At 45.0% G+C, this 26741-nt stretch overlaps 1 protein-coding gene across 5 annotated transcripts in view; it reads left to right on the top strand.

Annotated features, from left to right (window-relative positions):
* Window positions 1-26741, top strand: part of RALGAPA1 (Ral GTPase activating protein catalytic subunit alpha 1) — a 174168-nt gene that overhangs the window by 101850 nt on the left and 45577 nt on the right. For all 5 annotated transcript variants that reach the window (XM_044271450.1, XM_044271453.1, XM_044271451.1 and 2 more), the window contains one exon: window positions 19673-20525. In XM_044271450.1, coding sequence (XP_044127385.1) covers window positions 19673-20525 — 853 coding nt within the window. The remainder of the gene's footprint in view (window positions 1-19672; window positions 20526-26741) is intronic.

Raw genomic sequence — 26741 nt, forward strand, 5'->3', positions numbered from 1 at the left:
CATGGTATAGCTATGTCCTCTAGGTGGCGTTGACACTAGTAAAAGCAGTTAGCTCCTCCCCTGCTAGCTATACCCCCTCCAGCCTGGAGAGAGAGCTTCAGTTTTTTCTAGTGTCAATAGGAGCCAAGACCTCCCTCTGCAGGGATCTCCTGAAGATTTTTTTATTTTATTTTTTCATTTTATTTTTTTATTTTCCTCTTTTCAGGGGGGAAACAGTAGTCGTCTAGCCTCCCTGTTCTTCCGGGGGAGCATGCCTGCGTTGGTCCGCCACGCTGCCTCCTCCCCCACAAGAAGACAAGGTGGACCAGGGCAGCCTCGCTCCCCTGCATCCCGCCAGCAGAAGGGTCACCTAGGTCCGCCAAAGAAAGACCCTCCCGCCATACCAGACTCCTTCCACTCCAGTGCCAGCTGCTGAGGAGGTGACCCTACTGGAAGAAGGTGACCTTGCGGGTCCACTTATGGAGGGTGAACAGAAGAGGATGAAGATGAGGTTAGTACACGGGACTAGGTAAGTATGAAGCCCTCTTCCCCCTCCCTCCCTCTTTGGCATATCAAGAGTTAACAGGCACGGCTGCCAGGGGACTTTATTTATCTTAGAAACAAGACCCCTAAGGCAGAAGGGGTTAATCCACCACCAACGATACGCGGACGCCCCCTCTCACTCCCCCTCTAGGCCGACTGCTATTCCGGCTCCTAGGGGGTTAATGAAAAGTTCTCCCAGCGAAAAACAGAGGAGCGCAGGCGACTCCAACTTACCGCTATTCACCACCATATTCCGCCCCTTTCGGGAGCGGGCGCCAAGCGCGCTGCTCTGAAAGGGTTACTGCCACCAAAGATATCGTGGACGCCTCGTGCGCTGCGGTGCATTTTCATATAACTTCTGCCCGACTCCGGGCTCCAGCGGCAGATGGCAGTGTGTGTTTTTCCTCCGGGGACGGGCACCTCCGGCCGGTGGGGGCAATTCGCGCGCCACTACCAGGTCTATTTTTTTCCCCGGCCGTCGGGCAGTGTTTCAGGTCGGCTGGCGCAAATTCGTCTCGCCTAGCTGTTCCCCTCCCCCAGAAGCCAGCTGAGTTACCGCCCCTGGTCTTCTAGGCACGTAACCCTTCCTGGCCAGCCACTTCTTTTAGGTCGGCGCCGGTTTAGAAGGCAGTGCAGTTGCTGATACTCAAATTAACCCTTCATATGTTATTTCAAAAAAAAAAAAAAAAAAAAAGCATTTAATAGGGGCCCCGGCCCCCCTCAGCACACATCATAACTGTGCGGTACCAGACTGGGCCTGTGCCCTGTCCCGGTCACAGGAGGACCTCTCATAGTCCCAATCCGCCCTACACGGTCGCTTAATTGATAATTCTGCATGCATCTGCGCAATACAGTAAAGGACCCCTGAAACATTCCCAATACGTCCTCCAGGGCCGTTTGCGCAGGTGGAGGATTGTCAGCCAATCAAGGAGGACCTCTGACATTCCCAATCCACTCTCCTGGGTCGTGTGGTTGATAATTCTCCGCCTGCGCAATTCAATACTGGACTTCTGACGATCCCAATCCACCCTCCGGGGTCGTTCGGTTGATAATGCACCGCCTGCGCAATCCAGTGGAGGGACCTCTAGAAGTTCCCATTCCACCTCCTGGGTAGTTTGGTTGATAAGTCCCCACCTGCGCAGTCCACGACTGCCAGGGGCGTGATTCTGAGGGGTAGACCTACGCGCAAGCGGACCACAGCAAGACATCTTCGAAGTCTCCGCACCCCCACCCATCTTCCCTGGGTCACACTCTGACACACCCTCCCTCCCCGGAGAGGTTCAGTCCGAAGGGGGGGGGGGGGGGGGAATCACTAATTCAGACCCTGACGTGAATCCGAAGCAATCCCCCAAGATTCAGTACCTGCCGTACGCATCAGCCTCTTCCATAGGTGGCGTGATGACATTATCACTGGTTACATTGTGTGCTGTATGCATTACCCCCTTACTTAGGTGCAATTATTGCACTCCTACTGGGTACAGGACTCGCCATATTCACTAGTTCCCGCCGTGGGCATTAACCTCCGTTTATAGGGGAGTATTTCCCTACCACTGGCTTAAGTACTTGCCGTATGCATTCCACCTTCCATAGGTAGGGTAATTGCACTACTATTGCATACGGTCTCGACTGTCGCGCTCTCCCTCTCCATAGGCGGAGTGTTGCACTTCACCGTGCTTCCAGCTACGTTACCCCCGTCCACAAGTGATCCACTAGCGAGGAATACCTAAACATCTCGGGATGCTGCAATTCAACTACGCCATGGCTCTACGTGCCTTCGCTCATTTCACGAGGGGGCGTGGCAACAGTCAGTACCCGCGGGTGCCTGGTACTCTTACTCTAGTGGTATATGGGTGCCGCCAGTGGATACGGTGGCTATTCCTTCTTTTCTTTTGGCGCTGGTTTTGGACATGCTTATAACATCCTCTGTCTTCTCAGGGGGTCGCCTAGCATCTCTTGTGTCCTAGAGACCCCCCCCCCCCCCCCATCTGTCCGCATCAATGCGTAGTGCGTGCACTATTGCTCATCTATGGTGAGTACGTTCCAGCGAGTCAAGTGTTCACTGACTCTGAATTCTCTATCCACCACTCCTTCTCTGAGGAAGTGGTTATGCTATCACTCTGGTTTAGCTACTACAGCATGTTCCCCTATACAGGTGCAGCTTTTTCGCTAATGCTCGAGTTCGTAGTCGCTGCAGTGGGACATCCCCCTCAGTTAGGGGTCCTACCCTGGCACTAGCTTGCCAGTTTCTCCTGTTCAGCGCCCTTCCAGGTAGAGTTTTTACTGTAGCTCTACTTCACTGGAGCAGTATAGTACGTGGCTTCTACGGATAGTCTCAGGCCACCTCACTTTGCGCTGACAAGGCAAGCGCTGACTCCTACTGTGGGAGCGGTATTGCGTTCCACTACATACTTTGGTTTTTACTGCACAGCTCTTTAGTCAGGTGGTGGACTCTTCTAGCACTGAATTCGGTGGCCTCTGCGGGTGGCCCCCTCATCTGCTGCGGTATGGGGCTAGCAATACAGTTGGACTCCCCTTGCCTGGCTTTCTCCTCAGGCAGAGTTTTTTTGCGCAGCCACTTAATCCTTGGCTACTTCTGTATAGCGCCGGTCTCAGATGGGGAATGGGCTTCAGTCCTAGCCTATTCCTGTCCTGTCTTTTTCCTCTGGCTCATGGTTCGTAGCCACCCTGCAAGCCTTGGTAGCTCCTATGTTACTACCTTTCTCTCATCTGCTTTTGCATGGAGTATTCGTTTTGTGGCACTCCGGTCCCGACTGGTGGGCTGTGGCGCCCACCACATCCCTCCTTCTCCAGGCAATCCTTCCATTGATCCTGGGAGTGCTAACGGTATCTACACGACAGATTCCCAACTTTCTCTCCCGAGCAAGAGATCCGGAAGCATGCGGCGTGGACACCTGATGTCTCCTTGACAGGAGTTCTCCCTTCTTACGTGTTTTCCACTTCGCCCTCCTACCCAGAGTTCTACGGAAGATCAGGATGGAGGGCATTCCGACAATCCTATTCGATCCGGATTGGCCCCATCACGCATGGTACACTGACCTTGTTCTCCTTCCAGGAGAAGTCCCTCGGTCATTGCCACTCAGAGACGACCTTCTTTCTCAGGGACCGATCTTCCATCAGCATTTAAGGTCTCTTCGTTTGACGGCGTGGCCATTGAAACCGCCATTCTAATGCGCAGAGGGTTTTCGGCGGATGTCATCCGCACTATAATTCAGGCCAGGAAGCCTGCATTGTCTAGGATCTATTACAGGACCTGGAGGTCCTTCCTGGGTTCTGTAAAATCCGAAATATTCTACCACTTCGTTTTCCTTCTTTAATCAGGGTTGGACCTTGGTCTGGCCCTTAGTTCTCTAAAGGATCAGGCGTCGACCCTTCTATTCTTTTCCAGCTCCCTCTGGCCCCTTTGGGGCCTTTAAGGATTTTTTTTTCAGGGAGTGGCACATGTGGTTCCTCTGTACCGTCCTCATTTACCCCATTGGGGTCTGAATTTAGTCCTCTCATTGCTCCAGGCTTCCCCCTTTGAGCCCTTGCGGGAGATTTCTCTCCGACTCCTGTACTGGAAGGTAGTTTTTCTTGTAGCTATCACTTCCATCAGACGGGTGTCCGAGTTGGTGGCGCTCTCTTGCAGAGAACCCTTCTTGGTTATTCATAGTGACAAGGTGGTTCGCCGGCCTGTCCCTTCTTTTCTTCCGAAGGTGGTCACTGACTTCCATATTAACGAGGAAATTGTCCTTCCCTCACTCTGCCCATCTCCTTCACGCCCTAAGGAAAAGGAGTTGCACCATTTGGACGTTGTCAGAGCTCTGAAGATCTAGCAGCCTCCGGTCCCTTCCGCCATACGGACTCCCTTTTTGTGATTCCGGAGGGTCCTCGCAAGGGATTGGCGGCATCCAAACTGGCAATCGCACAATAAATTCGGTCTATAATTGCTGAAGCATACCGCGCTTGGGGCAGGGTTCCGCCCTTAGATGTCACGGCTCACTCCACCAGAGCGGTGGGCGCATCTTGGGCTCCGAAGAATCGCGCTTCGGTTGCACAGTTGTGTAAGGCGGCTACTTGGTCCTCCCTACACACACTCACAAAATTTTACTAGGGTGCATACTTATGCATCGGCGGACGCTGCCTTGGGCCGCATGGTCTTGCAGGCGGCAGTTTCTTAGATGCCTGCAGGGACGATTGCTTCCATGGGTCTGTGGTTCTTCCCTCCCTGTGGACTGCTTTTGGATGTCCCACGGTTCCTGTGTCCTCCCCCCCCCCCCCCCACCCCAATGAATATGGACGAGAAAACAAGATTTTTGTATAACTTACCAGTAAAATCTCTTTCTCGCTCTTCATTGGGGGACACAGCACCCACCCAGTATTGTTGTTGAACCACAACTGTGGTTGTTACTGATTAGAACCCCGTTGGGTCCTTGGCATTGTTGGTGTTCCATGTTTTTTCTTGGTTGGCTTGCTTCTCCTACTGCTTGTGCACAAACTGAAGCTCTCTCCCCAGGCTGGAGGGGGTATAGCTGCCAGGGGAGGAGCTATAGCTGCCAGGGGAGGAGCTAACGGCTTTTACTAGTGTCAACGCCTCCTAGAGGACATAGCTATGTCCACGGTTCCTTTGTTCCCCAATGAAGAGCGAGATAGAGATTTTACTGGCAAGTTATACAAAAATCTCCTTTTTTCCATCGCATTATACTCTGCTTGTATCCAGGGGCTATGACCACCACTGCAGCGCAGATACGAGGTGGCCAGGATGGGATCTGTGGTGCCTGCGAGCCTATGTGCACTAACACGGTCCTGGCCACCAGAGAGGCCAGCGCTTTTTCCTACAATATCCAAGCACGACCAGCACTGCTGGATTACAGGGTGGTCATAACCTCTGGTAACAAGCAGTGTATAATGTGATGAAAAAATGAATCCAGCCAGCAAAGGAGGCAATATGGACAATCACAATACATTAGTAAGTTCCTTGCATTAGCTTTCTCTCCATGATAAATGCTGAAGTAAGGAAACCCCTGTAATATGAAAAAACAGATAGAAACAAAAATGTCTTCCCACACATCTCGGCTTTCCTCTTGAGCTCCCATAAAAAATACGTAACCTTAAACAATTGTGCGTATATCCTCAGTAAGGAGCAGGGATTGGTTATGGTGAAATTCAGCTGCCCAGTACTTTTTTTTTGCATTATCTGCGTTGGGACTCCCACCATTCACACTAGAAAGTTGGCTGGTCCGGCTGAAATAGACGTACTTAATTAATGTTCATCTATGGGCATCTTAAAGGGTTTCTACCACATCGTTTTGACAAATTTAGCTGTCAGACAGACACTAGTGATCCGCTAGTGTCTGCTCTACCAAACAATGCTATTATAATAGCTTTTTGTGCAGCCGTTTCCATAAAAAACTAACTTTTATTGATATGCTAATGAGCCTCTAGGTGCTATGGGGGCGTCTTTTCAGCACCTAGAGGCTCGGTCTACCTTCACAAAATGCCGCCCAGCGCGTCCCTCCACCCCACCCATCTCCTGCGATCCTACCTCTGAGTCAGCGGACGAATTCTCGCGCTCCTGCGCGTCTGTCTTCGGCGCAGTGAATGTCTGACCGCTTCCTGCACAGTCATCTCGGTCATCGGCGCAGGCGCAGTGGAGATGTCTGTGCAGGGAGCGGTCAGACATTCACTGCGCCTGCGCCGAAGACAGACGCGCACGGCGCAGGAGCGCGAGAATTCGTCCGCTGACTCAGAGGTAGGATCTCATTCCAGAGGAGATGGGCGTGCTGGAGGGACGCGCTGGGCGGCATTTTGTGAAGGTAGACTGAGCCTCTAGGTGCTGAAAAGACGCCCCCATAGCACCTAGAGGCTCATTAGCATATCAATAAAAGTTTGTTTTTTATGGAAACGGCTGCACAAAAAACTTTATAATAGCATTGTTTGGTAGAGCAGACACTAGCGGATCACTAGTGTCTGTCTGACAGCTAAATTTGTAAAAACGATGTGGTAGAAACCCTTTAGGTTATGGCATAGCATTAGGATTAGGGTGGGGGTCCGCTGAATAAATGGGGCTCTTTGGAGTTCTGTGCACAACAGGTGATCGAGAGCACTGGTGGATAGGAACTGGCTGGACCTCCAAAGTACAGAGTTATCACTTGTTCTAGCAGTATGTCCTACTATTCCAAGATGGAAATATCTGTGTAAGGAGCACCCATTACACAGGTGTACTGCAATAACCATACAAGTGCACTTCTGTGGTGTGAGAGCTTCATTACACACCCTGTACGGGAATTTTATCCTTTAGACATTTTTACACCCTGTATGCAAATTATGACTCCAGTATAAAGGTGCTATTATATTTGCCTCTGCATGTGCTAATGGTACCCTATGTAGGCGTATAGGCAAATATGGCTGGAGTAAAACCCCATGTATCGTATGCAGTTTTGTGCTGCCATAACTGGGTTAGGCTACTTTCACACTTGCGGCAGAGTAATCCGGCAAACAGTTCCGTCGCCGAAACTGCCTGCCAGATCCGGCAAAACATATGTCGACTGATGGCATTTGTAAGACTGATCAGGATACTAATCAGTCTGAAATATGCCTGATAAGTCAGAAAAATGCATTGAAATGCCGGATCCGTCTTTCCAGTGTCATCCTGGCAAAGCGGATCCAGCATTAATTTTTTTTCGATCTGCGCATGCGTATTTTGAATGCCGGATGCAGCACGAATACATTCCTATGGAAAAAAATGCCGGATCATTCAGGCAAGTCTTCAGTTTTTTTGGCCAGAGATAAAACCGTAGCATGCTGCGGTTTTCTCTTTTGCCTGATCAGTCAAAATGACTGAACTGAAGACATCCTGAACGGATTACTCTCCATTCAGAATGCATGGGGATAAAACGGATCAGTTCTTTTCCGGTATAGAGCCCTTAGGACGGAACTCAATGCCGGAAAAGAAAAACGCTAATGTGAAAGTACCCTTAGCTGCCAGGATTAAGGGTACATTCACGCGACCGTATAATTTTATCCGCATCTAATCTGCATCCGTTCCGTATTTTGCGGAATAGATGCAGATCCATTCATTCCTATGGGTTAATAAAATGTGCAGAAGACATTCAGCATGTTGTCTGCATTCGTGTTTCCACATTTTCTCATCCGCAAAAATATGAAGCTTGTAATACTTTGTCCGCACAGATCGGTCCACAACCCCATTCAAGTCAATGGATCTGCAAGTTGCAGAAGACATACGGAAACCATTCCGCATGTCATTCGTTTTTTTGTGGATCCGTTTCCGTGTAATTGAAGTCTCTGCTCGCTGAGCTTGGTGCTAATTTTTCTGATATTACTATTGCAAAATGCGGACACCCGGAATGGAACCGATGCAGAAACGCAACAGAAACAAATTACGGACACATGGGTCCGTTATTTACGGACCACAGAACGGAAAAGGATTACACACGGTCAGTGTGAATGTACCCTTATACATACATAGAATTTCAGCATCCTAAGATGCCTTATCCAGACGTAAGGCATCCATATCTGACCAGCTTCTACGTAGAGTGGATATATGAATATTATTAGTATAAGTTTTATTATTATTGTATTTTTCTCCCACATTTTAGTTCTTTAATTAGTGTCCTAACGATTCTCAGGTCTAGGCCAGGAACTGGATTAAACAAAAAAGTATAACTAGTTTCAACCATGTTCTGTATGCAATGTTTTCACCCCTCACTGCGATGCCAGCAAAAATATTGAGCGCCAAAATAAACTTTTATGTCCATAATTTAGGATTTTTCACACCAAAAAATAGAGGAGGGCTTCAAGCCAGGTCCCCTAATGGTAAAAACAGCAATTCTATTAGCAATCATGGCACCAGTTGAAGGTTTGTCAGCAGGACGTCATACACAAATCATTTCATTTCTTGGATCAGCAAATAAATTGAATCCTCCATATGGGTCTCAATTCATCCATGGGATTTAGACTTGTTTAGACTGCAGCCTCATTTCCTGGATTTTAAAAGCATCTTAAAAAAAAAAGAGAGACAAAAGTTACTAGTTGTGCCAAGTACAGTGGAGTTAGCCCTTCTCCATTTTCTCTATACACATAGAATCTGTAGGTTGCAGTTCAGGCACAGTCTCTGATGGACTATATGTGCCAGCATGCTCTGCCAACAGGAATATTCTATGGGCAACCCAGACTAAAGAAATACTTTATGCAGCTTGTAAGTTTGATTGATGAATGGTTGGTACTTTGCAGATGTTGCAATATTCATTTAAACCTGCAAGTGAATTAAATTTTTGCAGATTTCCTACAAAATGTAAGTTGACCGTACAATACGGACATACAGTTTGTTTTCCAGACTGCCCTAGAAACATGCATGCTTAGCCAAGCACGCCCGTACATTTCAATAAAGAGCGAGGAATTAATTGCTTCCAGGTTGTCTACACGATAAATACTTGGCCGTTTCAAAATTGGCGAGTTGGACGAGCTCTGTTTAATGTGTAGGAGCAATTTGCAGCTTTTATCCTCCAAGTGGAATGAACGGAGGCATGTGTTGGTGGACATTGCAACGGTCCCTCTGCTTGTCCTGTTCAGGGAATGCAAGATCCAGTACTGTGCAGCATAGTAGTCTGCAAGCTTTTGACCCCATAGACTCAAGTGTGTAAAATGTAAGAAAGGAAATAATATACAGTGGAGTCACATTATTATGTGCTTACCGTGACACGTTTGCCGTGCATGCTGGTTGCCAGGGCAATGTGTCGTTTATGCAGCATGTGTGTACACTTCTCCTTTACACTGGGTTCACACCTGAGCGTTTTACAGCGCGTTCAAACGCGCTGTAAAACGCTCAACACATGAAAACCAATGCTTCCCTATGGCCCTGGTTCACACTTGAGCGTTTTACAGCGCATTTGAAAAAAGTTCTTGAGCTTCTTTGGGGCGTTTTGTCGCGCGTTCCCGTACATAGACTTTCGGGAACGCGTGACAATGGGCGTTCGCTTGTCTCTGTATGCGCGATTGTAAACGCCGGTACAATCGAGCATACAGAGCGCTCCTTTCAGAACGCTCAGGTGTGAACCCAGTGTTAAGGTTTGTTTCCCTTCCCTGTCTGGTGCTTGTGGGGTTAACTACCTGGCTGGGTGTGGTCACTAGGTTGCTTATATTACCTGTGGCTGATAGCCTAGAGTTTAGTTGTCCTCCAGCCTCTGTTGGTGCTGGAGCAATGCTCCTGTCCTGGGTATTCCATCTGCCCAGTTATTGAGAGCCACCTATTGAGACATCAATGTCATCCTGTTGTTACCATGTCTTCCTAATTTACCCGTTTCTATGTATGGTGTGGTTTGTTCAGGGTTTGTGTTGTAGGTCTAGTTGTTGTACCATGTTTGGTGTGTGCGGTCCTGCGTGGATGATAGACATTTCACGTGTCTGTGCCTTCAGTGAGAGGGCTCCTGGGTTCCCAGGAGAGGGAACAGAAAGTCAGTGTGCAGCTCTGCCTGAGGCCACCATGCACCCTGTCCGCATGGGGGTCCATGCAGTTCCTGTTGTGCTGGATTCCGTGTTTGTTGTTTGTACTGTGTCCTGTATGGCGTTTGGGTTCCAGTACATTTTAATGGGTTCCAGTTGTTGTGGCGTGGACTGCTGGTGTTCCTTCCAGCAGCCTGCGGCAGGTAAGTGAACAAGTATACCTGTGCCCTTGATCCAGTAGGGAAATATTTACCATTAAGTTCTTACCTGCCGATCCAGTTTTGCTTATCGCTGTCTTCTCTTTATATGTGCCTGTTATGGGGTTTCCTTTTGTTGTGGAATGTTCTAGGGGTTAGATGAACCTGCTCTGGAACATGACAGTTTGTTTTGTCTTCCCCTTTCATTGCATCTAGGCTGGTGGGAGACTCCTGTTCATCCTTGTCTTGGAAGAACAGGTCGTCTCAGTCCTGTCACTATTCCAGGAATATTTAGGGTTAGTAGGGCCCGAGGTTCCTGTGTATGAGCCCACCTACCATCTGGGTCCTGCTCATACAGATAGAAGTCAGGGCGAGGATTAGGGATGCTTTAGGAGGTTACTTGCTCCCTTTTCCGGGTGTCCTGGCCTAGTTTCTATTCCAGTTTACGTCGGTGTTCGGTGGGGAGTTTTCACCCACTCCCCACCATGACAGTTGCAGTCTGCTATGGCCACTCCCCCCTATTTCCGGATGTTTTGATCTGCACGGCAGCCGTGCCGGGGGAGCAGGTAAGTATGCTCTAGAGGAGGGGCCCTGGCATTCTGGGGGTCATTATAGAGATTGGATAGAATCTTGTACTTTAATATTTCTTATCATAGTTCATGCCATTATTGCAGGACTGGCGCGTTACAGTTTCCCAAACACGTGATTGCTGGTGCAGTGGCAGTCCCCATGTTTACATGGCAGCACATGTGATATGTATTAAGGTCATATTAATACAAAAAGAAAATAATCCATTTGACTTAATGTTTCCTGTTGAGGGGCCCATTATGTAAAGGTGTTCTCATTCATTGTCCCTACATACACATAAAGGTGTATGGTTTGTGTGCGCATGAGAGGTCATAATTACAGCCAATGCGGGAGCGTTTCCCCTTCGATGATGATCGCCTTATTAGCGCAATGTACTCATTTGAGGGCCAGGACGGATCCTTTCTCCAGTAATTACATTTTCACCTATTGCTATTACAAGAGGCTAACATTTGGGCCCCTTGTCACAATTGGTTTCATGTTTTCTTCTTTTCCCGGCAGTAAGGACAGCGGGCGCTCTGTGTCATGCGCCGCTTCTCTGTATGCTATAATGGCCTGTAATTACTGAGTTTGCAGCACAATGCATGGGTGTTTGTTTAAAGCTGAATAGCCTGCTCTGAATAGGCTCTTCTATTAAGTAAATAGAAGTTGCACAAAGCCGTATTATCAAAGGTATCCTAGGGATGGCATTCCCCACACGTGTGTCTTTGTGAGGACCGTCCATAGTGGCTGGAGAGTTGTCATTCTGTACATGTCACCTATTCTCTTTACAGGATATATAATAAATAAAGATATAATATAATAGAAAAAAAATCTAATTCTTGCGAAATCTACATTCGTAACACAATGTTATCACATTTTTAGCCATTAGACCTGTTTGCCCCTTTAATCCCTTTACATCCTTTAATTATTGGAGATAAAAGCAAATTTAGAAACTACCATATATGTTTGCCATTAGGACATCGTAGGCTAAAACAGACCCACCTTCATACTTTTTTGTCTTAAGGGTTTTTTCTTATCTGATCGGTAGGGGTCCGACACCCGGGACCCCTACCAATCAGCTGCACCGCAGCATTCTCATACCTTACGCTAGGACGGTGACGTTGCATTTATCGGTCACGTGGCCTAGGCGAAGCTCAGTCCCTTTCAAGTTAATGGGGCTGCGATACCAAGCATTGCCACAATACGATGTAGAGGAAGCTGTGCTCATTCAGACAGATAATGGGCGAGGGTCCCTAGTGTTGGACCTCCACCATCAGATACTGGTGACCTATCCCAAGGATAGTTCATCAGTATAACGGCTCATGTGTGTGTCCATAATATATGGCCACCGGCCCTGTTCAGTCCATATCACAGGTGCAAGATATGGATCGGATGCACACGGAAGCACTATGAAGCGCCTCTGTGGGATCTCAGACCATGCACCCACACAGCAACATGTCCTACTTTGGTCATGGGCACACCCTCACTGCTGGACCATTTTTGCAGACTGCTGACAAGTAATTAATAATGTTCTAGCAGGAATAATAGAGAAATGGCACAATATAGAGTCATAAGACTAGTTGTTCCCGAATTGTTATTATATGGGGAATACAAGTAGTTAATAAGACAGACATGTCAGGAGAGGTCACAGGTCCCCTGTGGGGAGGGCAGTGTAGAACTGCCACTTACCTCTAGATTTACACCAGAAAGCTGAAGCAGGGGGTATGATCAATTCTTCGCCAGCGTTTCCTAATTGGTGAACTTGTGAATTTTTGGGGTGTGCATCATATACAATGCATTCGGAAAGTCTTTAGACCCTTACACTTTTTCCACATTTTATGTTGCGGCCTTGTGCTAAGATACAAAAAAAATCTAGTTTTCCCCCCATGAATCTGCATTCAATACCCCATAATGAAAAAATTAAAACTGTTTTGCTAATTTATTAAAAAGGAAAAACTATAATTTCAAATAGACGTAAGTATAAGTCCTTTTGCTATAGCACTTGAAATTTAGCTCTGGGACCTTATTTCTCTTGATCATCTTGGAGATGTTTCTACTCCTTGATTGGAGACCACATGTGGTCAGTTCAGCCGATTGGATATGATTTGGAAAGACACAGCCCTGTCTGTATAAGGTCTCACAGCTGACAATGAAGATCATATAAAAAAACAAGCCATGAGGAGGAAAGAACTGCCTGTAGAGCTCAGAGACAGGATTGTGTGGAGGGACAGATCTGGAGAAGGGGACAATAAAATTCTGCTGCACTGAAAGCACAGTGGCCTCCATAATTCTTAAATGGAACAATAACCAGGACTCTTCCTAGAGCTGGTCGCTCTACCAAACTAAGTAATTGGGGGAGAATGGCCTCTCCTCAGTAAAAAAAAAAACATGAAAGTTTGCAAAAAATAAAATAAAAGCACCTAAAGGGCTGTGTTGAAACAAGATTCTCCATTCTGATGAAACCAAGATTGAACCTTTTTGGCTTAAGTTTTAGGTGTCCTGTTTGGAGGAAACCAGGCACTGCTCATCATATGCCCAATATCATTCCTACAGTGAAACATGGTGTTGACAGCTTCATGCTGTGGGGGTGTTTTTAGCGGCTTGGACAGGGAGACTGGTAAGGATTGAAGGGAAGCTGATTGATGCAAAGTACAGAGAGATTCTTAAAATAAACATTATCCAGAGTGCTCCAGGCCTCAGACTGGGCCGAGGGTTCACCCTCCAACAAGACTGATGCTAAGCACACAGCCAAGACAACACGGGAGAGGCTTAGGCTTGTATTACACCAATAGATTATCTGACATATTTTCTGACCAATCATTGGTCAGATGGCCTATTACACACAGATATTTTGTTATACACACCAACTATTGGTCTGATTGGACAGATATTGGTCAGATAATCTGTTGGTGTAGTACAGGCCTTAGGGACAACTCTGTGAATGTGGCCTAACCGAGTGCCCTGACTTGAACCTAATTGAACATCTCTAGAGAAACCTGAAAATGACTGTCCACCGATGGTCTCCATCCAACCTGACAGAGCTTGAGAAATCCAGGTGTGCAAACCTTGTGGCATCATACCTAAGTCCTGAGTAAAGGGTCTAAATACTTATGTCAAAGCAAGATTTTATTTTTTCATTTTCAATAAATTAGCAAAGCTTTCTAACATTCTGTTGTCACTTTCTCATTATGGGGTATTAAGTGCAGATTTTCATTTTATTTTAGCACAAGGCCACAACATAAAAAAAGTTTAAAAAAAAGTCAAATAGTGAAGACTTTCAGAATGCACTGTATATTAAATCTCATTTTATCCTGGAAGGAAGAGTCACCATTGAATATAATTCATTGAGTTCTACAGTGTTGTTTTTTTTTTTTCCGCAGATCCTCCAGTTTCTAGGAAAGCTGGGTATCAGCCAGTATAACTGCTATTATAGATCCAAAATTGGAAGACTACACTGCCTTTTAATGCAGTTATACACTCCCACGCCTTTGTGGCCACATAAATGGGCTCATTCTGGCAACCGTTAGTTGGAAATAAATGTCTCCCAAAGTCTTTGTGTAGTCCTAGTCCCGACTGTATCTGCAATGCAATAGACCTAGGCTGTATAGACACGTCTCTAGAGCGAGGCAGCAATCTCCTGGTGACTGCTGGCAGGCGGCCACGTATAGACCTGCTTCTCTAGCAGTGCTGTGGACACATTATGGTTTCAGTAACACGTTGGCTTTAACTGGCCGTGCGTTGCTTTCTGCTGATGGATCTTTATACATTCACTTAATCTAATTTTCATTAGTTTGCATAAAAGTCCTATATAAGCCAGCCTTAATTAAAGCAGAACAAAAGTAATTGCGTGCATATGTCCAAAGCCTTTCCAATATCACCCATGCCCAGGGGCCAGATCTCCTAAATAGAGATGAATTGTGAGCTCCTGCCCAAGTGTATGGTTTAATTATCAGATGCCAAGTGAGAGTGGTGTATTAGTGGGAAGGATGAGTTTGATATTCTGTCCTTAATTAGAAGATGATCAGATTTGTCTTTCCCTCGTTGACCTATAGTTAAACCCTCCAGCCCCAAGGGACTATTACTCTCTGTTGTCAGGAGATACTTTGGAGATAAACGCTACTCGTTGAGCTGAGCCCCGGCTGTAACCGCATTGTTCTTCGGAGGGTCATTTTCACTTCCCTCTAATCATGTAATGAACACATCAACACTACTGCTATTTTTTACAGGACTGGCCAAATATTGAATGACAAACTGAATTAACATTGGGGTTGGCGCGCTCCGCTGTGCATAATTGTCATTGGTCTTAGTATAACTCCACCATTATTCAGTATGAATAATCAGCAGCCATGGTCGTCTCCTCATTGGCATCATATGTCAGGAAGATCTCATGCACCTGTAATTTTATAAACACTGATCAGTCATCACATTAAAGGGGTTTTACATGATTATTTAACTGATGAACTATCTGGATAGGTCATCATTATCTGACCAGTGGAGGTCCGACACCCAGGCCCCCCACCGATCAGCTGTTTGAGAAGGCACTAGCGCTTGCAGTAGTGCCGCGGCCTTCTTGATGCTTTTGGTAGGCCATGTGAGGCTAGGTGGCTTAGATGCAGCTCAGTACAACTGCAAGAAAAAGGGGGTCAGTCAGAGCATCCCAATGCGCAGGTGCACGCTGCTATGGCTAGAAACATGAAGAATTAAAAATACAATGCAACAGCACTCTGCAAAGAAAATAAAGTATAATAATTCCATAGTTATAGAAAATATTCTGCTGCTAATGCTACGCTGATTTTGTAAACTTGAAATTCTTGGCAAATACATTTTTACAGACGTGGACAAAATTGTTGGTACCCTTTGGTCAATGAAAGAAAAAGTCACAATGGTCACAGAAATAACTTTAATCTGACAAAAGTAATAATAAATTAAAATTCTATAAATGTTAACCAATGAAAGTCAGACATTGTTTTTCAACCATGCTTCAACAGAATTATGTAAAAAAATAAACTCATGAAACAGGCATGGACAAAAATGATGGTACCCCTAGAAAACACAGAACATAATGTGACCAAAGGGACATGTTAATTCAAGGTGTGTCCACTAATTAGCATCACAGGTGTCTACAACCTTGTAATCAGCCATTGGGCCTATATATATGGCTCCAGGTAATCACTGTGTTGTTTGGTGATATGGTGTGTACCACACTCGACATGGACCAGAGGAAGCAAAGGAAAGAGCTGTCTCAAGAGATCAGAAAGAAAATTATAGACAAGCATGTTAAAGGTAAAGGCTATAAGACCATCTCCAAGCAACTAGATGTTCCTGTGAGTACAGTTGCACATATTATTCATAAGTTTAAGATCCATGGGACTGTAGCCAACCTCCCTGGACGTGGCCGCAGGAGGAAAATTGATGACAAATCTAAGAGACGGATAATCCGAATGGTAACAAAAGAGCCTAGAAAGACTTCTAAAGAGATTCAAGGTGAACTTCATGCTCAAGGAACATCAGTGTCAGATCGCACCATCCGTCGTTGTTTGAGCCAAAGTGGACTACATGGGAGACGACCAAGGAGGACACCATTGTTGAAAACGAATCATAAAAAAGCAAGACTGGAATATGCCAAACTACATGTTGACAAGCCACAAAGCTTCTGGGAGAATGTCCTGTGGACAGATGAGACAAAAATCGAAGTTTTTGCCAAGGCACATCAGCTGTATGTTCACAGACGAAAAAATGAAGCATATCAAGAAAAGAACACTGTCCCTACTGTGAAACATGGAGGAGGCTCTGTTATGTTCTGGGGCTGCTTTGCTGCGTCTGGCACAGGGTGTCTTGAATCTGTGCAGGGTACAATGAAATCTCAAGACTATCAAGGAATTCTAGAGAGAAATGTACTAGCCAGTGTCAGAAAGCTTGGTCTCAGTCGCAGGTCATGGGTCTTGCAACAGGACAATGACCCAAAACACACCGCTAAAAACACCCAAGAATGGCTAAGAGGAAAAAATTGGACTATTCTAAAGTGGCCTTCTATGAGCCCTGACCTCAATCCTATTGAGCATCTTTGGAAGGAGCTGAAACATGCAGTCTGGAAAAGGCACCCTTCAAACCGGACACAACTGGAGCAGTTTGCTCATGAGGAGTGGGCCAAAATACCTGCTGAGAGGTGCAGATGTCTCATTGACAGTTACAGGAAGCGTTTGATTGCAGTGATTGCCTCAAAAGGTTGCGCAACAAAATATTAAGTTAGGGGTACCATCATTTTTGTCCATGCCTGTTTCATGAGTTTATTTTTTTACATAATTCTGTTGAAGCATGGTTGAAAAACAATGTCTGACTTTCATTGGTTAACATTTTATAGAATTTTAATTTATTATTACTTTTGTCAGATTAAAGTTATTTCTGTGACCATTGTGACTTTTTCTTTCATTGACCAAAGGGTACCAACAATTTTGTCCACGTCTGTAACTAAATTATTTGGACCCGTCTGCCAAACGTCAAGGCGATCTCAGTAAGGCGGAACCTAACACTAAATACTACCTGTTATGTGCCATGACGGCCACCATAAAATTCAGGGAGTGCAGGTTCCACGTGCATGCTGGGTCCTCTCTGCCTTTTACCAATTTTGGTGCCATAATGGCCTCCATTAAATCCAGGGAATGCAGGTACCAACATGCATGCTGAGCCCACTCTATACTTCTGGTGCCAGATGGCTTCCAATGAATGCAAGGAAAGCAGGCTACTGCTTTATAATTACACTAATTAAAATCATCCTATGTATGGCACATAACGGGTATTATTTAGTGTTAGGTTCCCATCTTACAGATATAACCTTGGCGCCGCCAGACGGGCCCAAAGATTTTTGCCAAGAATCTCAAATTTACAAAATAAGCGTAGCATTGGCTCCAGAATATTTTCTATAACTATGGCATTATTGTACTTTATTTGGTTTGCAGAGTGCTTTTGCATTGCATTTTTCTTAGATGCAGCTCAGCCCCAATGAAGTGATGAGAGCGATACCAAGCACTGCCACTATACAATGTACGGTGCTGTGCTTAGTTAGCACTGAAAATGGCTGATGGGTGGGAGTCCCAAGTGTCAGACCGCCACCGATCATATACTGATGACCTATCCAGAGGAAAATCCTAGAAAACCCCTTTAAAACCGGAGAAGTGAAAACTATTATTATCTTGTTCATTTGCACCTGCCATGGGGTGGGATATAGGAGTCAGTGAGTGAAAAGCCAGTTCTGGAAGGTGATGTGTTGGAAGCAGAAGGAATGGGCAAGCATGAGGATCTGAGCCACTTTGACCGGGATAAGTTGTGATGGTTAGACCGCCAATTCAGAGCATGTTCAAAATGGCAGGTCTGGTGGGGTGTTTGCAGTGGTTGGTACCTTACCAAAAGTGGTCCAATGACGTAAACCAGGTTCATAGGGGCCTAAGGCTTATAGATTCAAGTGTGGAGCAAAGGCTAGTCTGGTGTAATCTCACAGAGGAGCTATTGTAGCACAAATTGCTGAAAAGGTTACTGCTAGCTATAATAGGTGTCAGCACACAGTGTATCGTAGCTTGCTGTATATGGGGCTGTATAGACCAGTCAGAGTGCTCATGCTGACCCCTGTCTACCGCTGAAAGTACCTACAGTGGGTATACGAGCATCAGAAATCCATGGTGTTGATGCATTGCTAACCTGGGGAAGAGATGCAAATGTCAGAGAAAGGGAAGTCGTGGAGGTAGTGTGATATTATGGGCAAGGTTCTACAAAAGAAACCTTGGGGCCTGGCATTCATATGGATGTTACTTTGACGAGATCCACCTAACTAGATATTTTTATTGCCTTACAGCAGGGGCCTCTTTCAGCAGGAAAATGTACCAGCCACATTGCATAAATTATGCAGAAATGGCTTTAGGAACATGACAAGTTAAAGGTGTTGGCCTCCAAATTTCCCAGTTCTCAATCCAGTCGAGCATCTGTGGGATGTGCTGGAAAAACAAGTCTAATCCAAAGAGATTAGGTTTGCCAACCGTCCAGAAATTTCTGGACAGTCCGTAATAGTAGGTGACTTTTTTTTTCCCGTCCATGAAAAAAATAGATGTGTCCTTGATTTTTTTTTTTTTTTAGGCTGATGCTACTTGATTAGATTATTGTAGTGGTAATTATCATTTTACAGCTCAGAGTAAAGGGTGCCAGTGAGTTTGGATCAGTATATTGAGCTATAGATATGTATTACTTATAATCGTTATCATTCATTATGGTTTTCCAACTTGTCCATAAAATAAATCCTGCCTATCCGGGATTTTGGGAAAAATTGTCCAGAAAAAAATAGAAATTCTGGTTGGCAACCGTGCACACCTCAGTTTACTCTACTGCTTACTTGATGCCAGATACCACAGCACACCTTCAGAAGTGTTGAAGAGTCCATGTCTCAATAGGTCATATCTGTTTTGGTGGCACAAGGAGAACCTACACAGTATTAAGTGGTGGTGTTCATGATGGCAATCTGTGTATGTCCAAGTACCATATATATAGTGGATTAGTGGTTAGTACTGTGACTTGCGGGATTGGGAAACTAGACTAGACTTAAACCAAGGACAAGTTTTGCATTGTGTTTGTATGTTCTGCATGTGTTGTGGGGTTTTCTGTTTCTCCAGTTCCCTCCCACTTTCCAAAAGCCTACTGACTTGCCTTAAAATTGGACCAGTTTTGAGGAGGGGAAATTTAGATTATGAGCCATAAATGGTTTAAGGGCTGAAGTGAGTATCTATCTTTGTACAGTGCTATGGAGTATATTAATACTGTCTAAGCAACAGCACATACATTAATACAAATTATATCCTGGTTAACATGAAAAATAATTAAAATGTGGACTTTAATTATTAATGTATATTATGTTCTTGCACTAAAATGTATTTTTTTAATTACAGTGAAAACCCAAAAGCAGCAAGGTTTGATCCCAGTAGCAGCAAGGACCGTTATCACACATCTGGTGAACCACCTAGGACATTATCCCATGAGTGGAGACCCTGCCATGCTGACTAGCCAGATCTGTGAGAATCATGACAACCCCTACAGTGAAAGCTCTGACCTCTCCCCACAGCTCTTCCATAGCCCCAACCTTCAGTTCTTTGTACTGAATAATACCACACTAGTGTCCTGCCTGCAGATCCCAGCAGAGGAGAAGCTGCCTCCTGGTGAGGAACTATCTTCTGCTAGTTCAATGGTTCGCATTATCATGAGGGACCTTTCGGGCAAGTACAGTTGGGAATCTTCCATCCTTTATGGACCTGCCCTTGAACATTCAGGACAAAAGTCTCAGTGGTCTTCCCTTCTTCCTGCCTTTAATACGTCTTCTGTTACTGTAGAAGAAGAACAGTCAACAGGCCAACGGGAGTCTGAGGAATTCTCCTTGGTTCATTCTAGAAGAAGAGGCATGGAAGCTCTGCCTTTATGGGACAGCTTGTCAGATGAGGAGGATGCTCTTGACTGCCTTTTGCAGTATCTGGGAGCCACAGGTCCTGAGTGCCTTCAAAGAGCTGGAGTTCCTCTAAACGTTCCCTCTCCACCACCTGCCTGCTTTTCTGAAAAACTGGAGAATGAGGTCAGTAATGCTATTTTAAAGCAAAGCGCAGAAGAGAAGGAATTTGTAGAGAAGCATTTCAGTAACCTCCACATGAGAGCGATGCCTCAAGAGGAACCAGACAACCAAAAACCAGAGTCAGCCTTCTACTACTCCCGACTGCTGCTCAGCATTTTAGGCATGAACTCCTGGGAGAAAAGGTAAAAATCCTATGCTGAACTGAACTTTTATCTTTTTGCCATTTAAATAAAATGATTGTATTTGCTTCTTAGGCCACGTTCACACAACCACTAGTTTTTTCTGAAACCAGTGAAGCTGAACAGACCCTATTTACTATAATGGCGTTTGTTTGGTTTTCCGCATGGGGAATGAAGGATGTGTCAAGTTGAAATCCAGTACTCAAGCTGCTCTAACACTGTCAGTGGACATCTGTCAGCCGAATCAACCCTATTAAACCAGCCACACCTAGTAAGGCTGACTTTGCCAAATAAAACCATACCTGTCATTCGCCAATCTGTTGCTTCATTTAGGGGAAATGTTTTTAAAAAATATACAAATATGGGCTTGAGTGCACCATGGGCAGGCCCTCACAACTCTGTGCACCCTAACTCCTCTGCTCAATTTCCCTGGACTCCCCCCTCCACTTGATTGACAGGACCAGGTGTCCAGATTGAGGGGGGAAATGTCCAAGGAAACAGAGCGGAGGAGCTAGGTTGCACAGAGCTGCTAAAGCCCACCCTGGGTGCACCTAACTCCTAATTTGCATATTTTTAAAACGCCTATTTCTCCTAAATGCACCACTGGATTGGAGATGAAGAGTATGTTTGTAACCAGCAGGGTCACCCCTACTGAAAGTTATAGTTGGTCCGTTTTGCCGGAACACTTAGGCCTAGTTCACAAGAACGTATGGCTTTTATAGTTATTTGCGGTCTGTTTTTCACGAAAACGTAGTTCAGTTTTTGAGTTCCGTTTCCTTTCCGTTTTTCCGTTCCGTTTTTCTGTATGCCATTGCCATGTACAGTATACAGTAATTACATAGAAAAAATTTGGCTGGCCATAACATTTTCAATAGATGGTTCAGAAAAAACGGAACGAATACGGAAGACATACGGATGCATTTCCGTATGTGTTCCGTTTTTTTTTTTTTTGTGGACCCATTGACTTGAATGGAGCCACGGAACGTGATTTGCGGGCAATAATAGGACATGTTCTATCTTTCAACAGAACGGAAATACGGAAACGGAATGCATACGGAGTACATTCCGTTTTTTTGCAGAACCATTGAAATGAATGGTTCCGTATACGAAACACAAAAAAACTGCGCCTACACTCGCAAAAAAAACGTTTGTGTGAACTAGGCCTTAATGCCAGATTCGGCACTAATACACTTCAATGGAAATTAATGCCAGATCCGGCATAGAAACATAGAATGTGTCGGCAGATAAGAACCATTTGGCCCATCTAGTCTGCCCAATATACTGAATACTATGGATAGCCCCTGGCCCTATCTTATATGAAGGATGGCCTTATGCCTATCCCATGCAGGCTTAAACTCCTCCACTGTATTTGCAGCTACCACTTCTGCAGGAAGGCTATTCCATACATCCACTACTCTCTCAGTAAAGTGATACTTCCTAATATTACTTTTAAACCTTTGCATTCCGGCAAGTGTTCAGTATTTTCGGCCAGAGAGAAAAATGCATCATGCTGCAGTATTTTCTCCGTCCAAAAAACGTAAGAGGGACTGAACTGATGCATCCTGAACGGAATGCTCTTCATTCAGATCGCATTAGAATAAAACTGATCAGTTTTTTTTGACAGAATTCAATACCGGAAAACAAAAATGCTAGTGTGAAAGTACCCCAAGATGAGTTTTTTCCACATGGGAATCCACATGGAAAAACTGAACGTATTCCGCAACATGCGCAGGTGCCCTAAAGAGGACCTTTTATGGAATTTTTTGGTTTAATTAAGTACCTTTTACTTGCGGGGTACCCTCCACTGATGCTACCATTCTTGTTCTTTTTTTTTCAAATACCTCTCACATGCCCCACTGTGCCCACCTGCCGTTTTTGTGCCCAGTATGTTAATACTTAACATCGGTACAGAAAGGAGCAGACGCCAGGGTTTCACAGGGGGTGTCTCCTTCTCCCTGGCTGTGCCGTGGTCCAATCACAGAGGTGAGTGTAACAGCCAGGGAGAAAAACAGCTCACCTTCTCCCTGGCTGTGCCGCACTCTGCTGCGATTGGACAGCGGCACAGCCAGGGAGAAGAAGACGCCCCCTGTGAAACCCTGGAGTCTCCTCCTCCCTGTACCAATGCTCAGTATTGACATACTGGGTGCGAAAACTGCAGGAGGGTGGCAGCATCAGTGGAGGGTACCCCACAAGTAAAGGTACATAAAGGGGTTATCCCATGACTAATGTAAAAAAATGAACATCAGAAATCATACAGGACACGGTACACAGGCTTGGTTCGTGCTGTAATTAAGCAGATGGGCGCACTATAGGGTATTTCCGCAATGGACAGAAAAATAAAGAACAAATACAAGGCTCACCTTGTTGGGTTGTGCTAATGATAGGCACAACTCTAATGAACGCTCATCAAAGTGGGTCCTGAGAGCCCGGAGAGTGGTAAGTCTGCAGCCACGGATAGTCTTCTTATCGGAGATGCCTGGAATCCCCAAGAAGATGCAAAGTTCCAGAGAAAAATGTCCTACGGCGCAAAAGACCAACCACAGGTCACCAGGATCTTGGTTCAAAGTATTTATTGCAGCGATACAATGCATTTCGGGGATTCCCCGAAACGCGTTGTATCGCTGCAATAAATACTTTGAACGAAGATCCTGGTGACCTGTGGTTGGTCTTTTGCGCCGTGGGATATTTTTCTCTGAATCATACAGGACACGACAACCTCTTTCTAACAAAGCTAGAACCAGCCCTGTACCTCCCATGGATCCAGATATCTCCCCCATTCATTGCTCTGCTAGATTTGTATCAAGCTGACTGCTCAAGGGGATTGTCTTTTCTGCTACAGCTAAGGGGGCGTGTCCATGCTCCACCTATCACAGTTCTGGAGGCAGTTAAAGGATGAAACTGAGCATGTGCGGCCATCTCAGTGAGCTGGACAAAGAAATAAAGAAACAAACAGCAGGTGGCGCTATACAGATACATTTTATTGAATAGCTCAGTGGTTATGCTAAATTTGTAATTACATGCAATTACAAAAGTATTTAGATCCAGGGGCTGGTTTAAAAACTATAGAATATTTTTTTTGTGGGACAACCCCTTTAATTAAACAAGGAAAATAAATTCCATGAAAGGTCCTCTTTAAAACTTTTTTACAGTACAATCAGGAAATGCAGATATATATTTATCAGTGTAAATCTGAATCGCCTGATTATTATACTTAGATTGCTCCAGCATTTGGACTGTGTGGAGGATTTAGTATTGTAGAGGTACAAGCTGATAAATCACTGTCTGATGTGCCCCTGACGTGGAGCTTCCTGATGTTGGACGTTTTAGTGAATTGCACAGTGTGTCGTCAGTAATCAGATATGTGGTTATTGTGTCATTATAAAAACTAGGACATTCTGCATATTGACGGCTGATATGTCCTGTTCAGCATCCTCCACGTGAACGCCATGTTCCTTTCTTTTGTATTACGTGTTGAGTATAACTTGTGTAAGAAAAAGAGGGTCAGCCAACACATCCCAATGTGCAGGGGCGCCCTGCCAAGGATAGAAACATGAAGAAAAAAACACAATGCAACAGCACTCTGCAACCGAAATAAAGTACAATAATGCCTTAGTAATAGTAGAAAACATTCTGCTGCTAATGCTATTCTGATTTTGTAAATTTGAGATTCTTGGCAAATACATTTTGTACAAAATTATTTTGACCCGTCTGCCAAATGTCAAGGCGATCTCTGTAAGACGGGAACCTAACACTAAATACTACCTGTTATGCGCCATAATGGCCACTATAAAATACAGGGAGTGCAGGTTCCACATGCATGCTGGGTCCACTCTGCCTTTTTCCATTTTTGGTGCCATAATGGCCTCCATTAAGTCCAGGGAATGCAGGTACCAACATGCATGCTGAGCCCACTCTATACCTCTCCTGGTGCCAGATGGCTTCCAGTGACTGCAGGCACAAATAATTTAGTACAAAATGTATTTGCCAAGAATCTGAACTTTACAAAATAAGCGTAGCATTAGCACCAGAATATTTCCTTGTACTTTTTGGGTTTGCAGAGTGTTGTTGCATTGTATTTTTTCTTTTTCTTAGTATAACTTGTTATCCACATGTCTCAGCTCTTTGCTTGGCGCGATTCTTTTGACTGTGTCTCCACTTCACGTAGTATTGTCTGTGACAAGAGTTAATGGAGGATCCATGACCTGTCTGTATACAGCATACTTCATTATATTGGTCGTTATTCCCACGACCATATGATTTTCCGTGTGCTGTCCGTTTAAGGGTACTTTCACACTTGCGTTGTGAGGATCCGGCAGGCAGTTCTGTCGCCGAAACTGCCTGCCGGATCTGGAAATCCGTATGCAATCGGATATCATTTGTAGAGGGATCCAGAGCCGTCTGACAAATGCATTGAAATTCCGAATCTGGTATTTATATATTTTTCACATTTTTAAAGGTCTATGCATGCGCAGACCGGGAAACAGAATCCGGTTTTCCAGAACACTTGGTACTGGATCCGGCATTAATACATTTCAATGGGAATTAATGCCCATTCCGGCAAGTGTTCCGGAATTGTGGCCGGAGAAAATACTGCAGCATGCTGCGTTTTTTTCTCTGTCCAAATACCGTAAAGGGACTGAACTGAAGACATCCTGATGCATCCTGAACCGATTGCTCTCCATTCAGAATGCATTAGGATAAAACGGAAGCGTTTTTTTCCGGTATAGAGCCCCTAGGACGGAACTCAATACCGGAAAAGAATAACGCTAGTGTGAAAGTACACTACCCATTACAAAAAAATAATTGGTCTGTTCATGTGCTTTTTTTTTTTTTTTTATAACAGATCTGTGTGTCCGATCCGAGAAACTCGCTGCAGGTCCTACTTGGTCTGTTTTATCAGATAAGACCGGTCTATTCAATTGAAATTTTTTTTTTTTTTTATGGTTGCATTTTACTCATTTCAGGCTAAAAATCCTTTTTTCAATTGGCCTTTATTAAAATATATTGAGCTGTTTTGTCACAAAGGGTTAACTGTTTTTCTAGCTGTGTGACTGGTACTTTCACTTTCACTTTGTGCCGGTCATCTAATAACCCTCTAAACTACTAAGAGGTCATAAACACTTATTTAAAGGGAACCTGTCACCGGGATTTTGTGAAATGAGATGAGTCCTGTCCCTGAGAGGAGTCACGTACTGGACTCCTCTCAGGTTAATTTGCATATGTATCAAATCGGGAGGAAAGTAACCACAATGACATGGAGGTGGATTACCCGGAAAATGAGGGCAGCAGCTCGGAGGACGAGGACACGGACAGCTCCAGCGGCAGTGAGGAGGGAGACACCTCGGGTAATCTGCGCTCCCCTAGTACAGTCTGCCGGTGTGCAGTTATGGCGGCGGAGGGAACTGAGGCAGTGATAAGACTGGAGGCATCTACCCCATAGGGTGACAGGGCCATCACTGCCGCAGGCTGGCAGGTGACTGGCATTCCTTAAAGGGGTGTTCCAGTAATTATCCTCAGGGTGAGGGATGGCTATTGGCTCAGTGGGGTCGTTCTACAGACCCCCCCCACCCAAGGGGTCATTCACCTGTCGCTCAGCTATGTCTGGCGAGTCCCAGCATCAGGACCCCCACCCGTCCTGTGGATAGGGGATAATTAGAAATTTTCAGATTATCCCTTTAACCACTTAAGGACCACAGGTTTATACCCCCCTAGTGACCAGGCCCTTTTTTACAAATCGGCACTCCACAACTTTAGCGGTTTATTGCTCGGTCATGCAACTTACCACCCAAATGAATTTTACCTCCTTTTCTTCTCACTAATAGAGCTTTCATTTGGTGGTATTTCATTGCCGCTGACATTTTTACTTTTTTTGTTATTAATCGAAATTTAACGATTTTTTTGCAAAAAAATGACATTTTTCACTTTCAGCTGTAAAATTTTGCAAAAAAAACGACATCCATATATACATTTTTCGCCAAATTTATTGTTCTACATGTCTTTGATAAAAAAAAAATGTTTGGGCAAAAAAAAAATGGTTTGGGTAAAAGTTATAGCATTTACAAACTATGGTACAAAAATGTAAATTTCCGCTTTTTGAAACAGCTCTGACTTTCTGAGCACCCGTCATGATTCCTGAGGTTCTACAATGCCCAAACAGTAGAAAACCCCCACAAATGACCCCATTTCGGAAAGTAAACACCCTAAGGTATTCGCTGATGG

The sequence above is a fragment of the Bufo gargarizans genome, chromosome 11 (assembly GCF_014858855.1).
Source record: "Bufo gargarizans isolate SCDJY-AF-19 chromosome 11, ASM1485885v1, whole genome shotgun sequence".
Taxonomy (NCBI): Eukaryota; Metazoa; Chordata; class Amphibia; order Anura; family Bufonidae; genus Bufo; species Bufo gargarizans.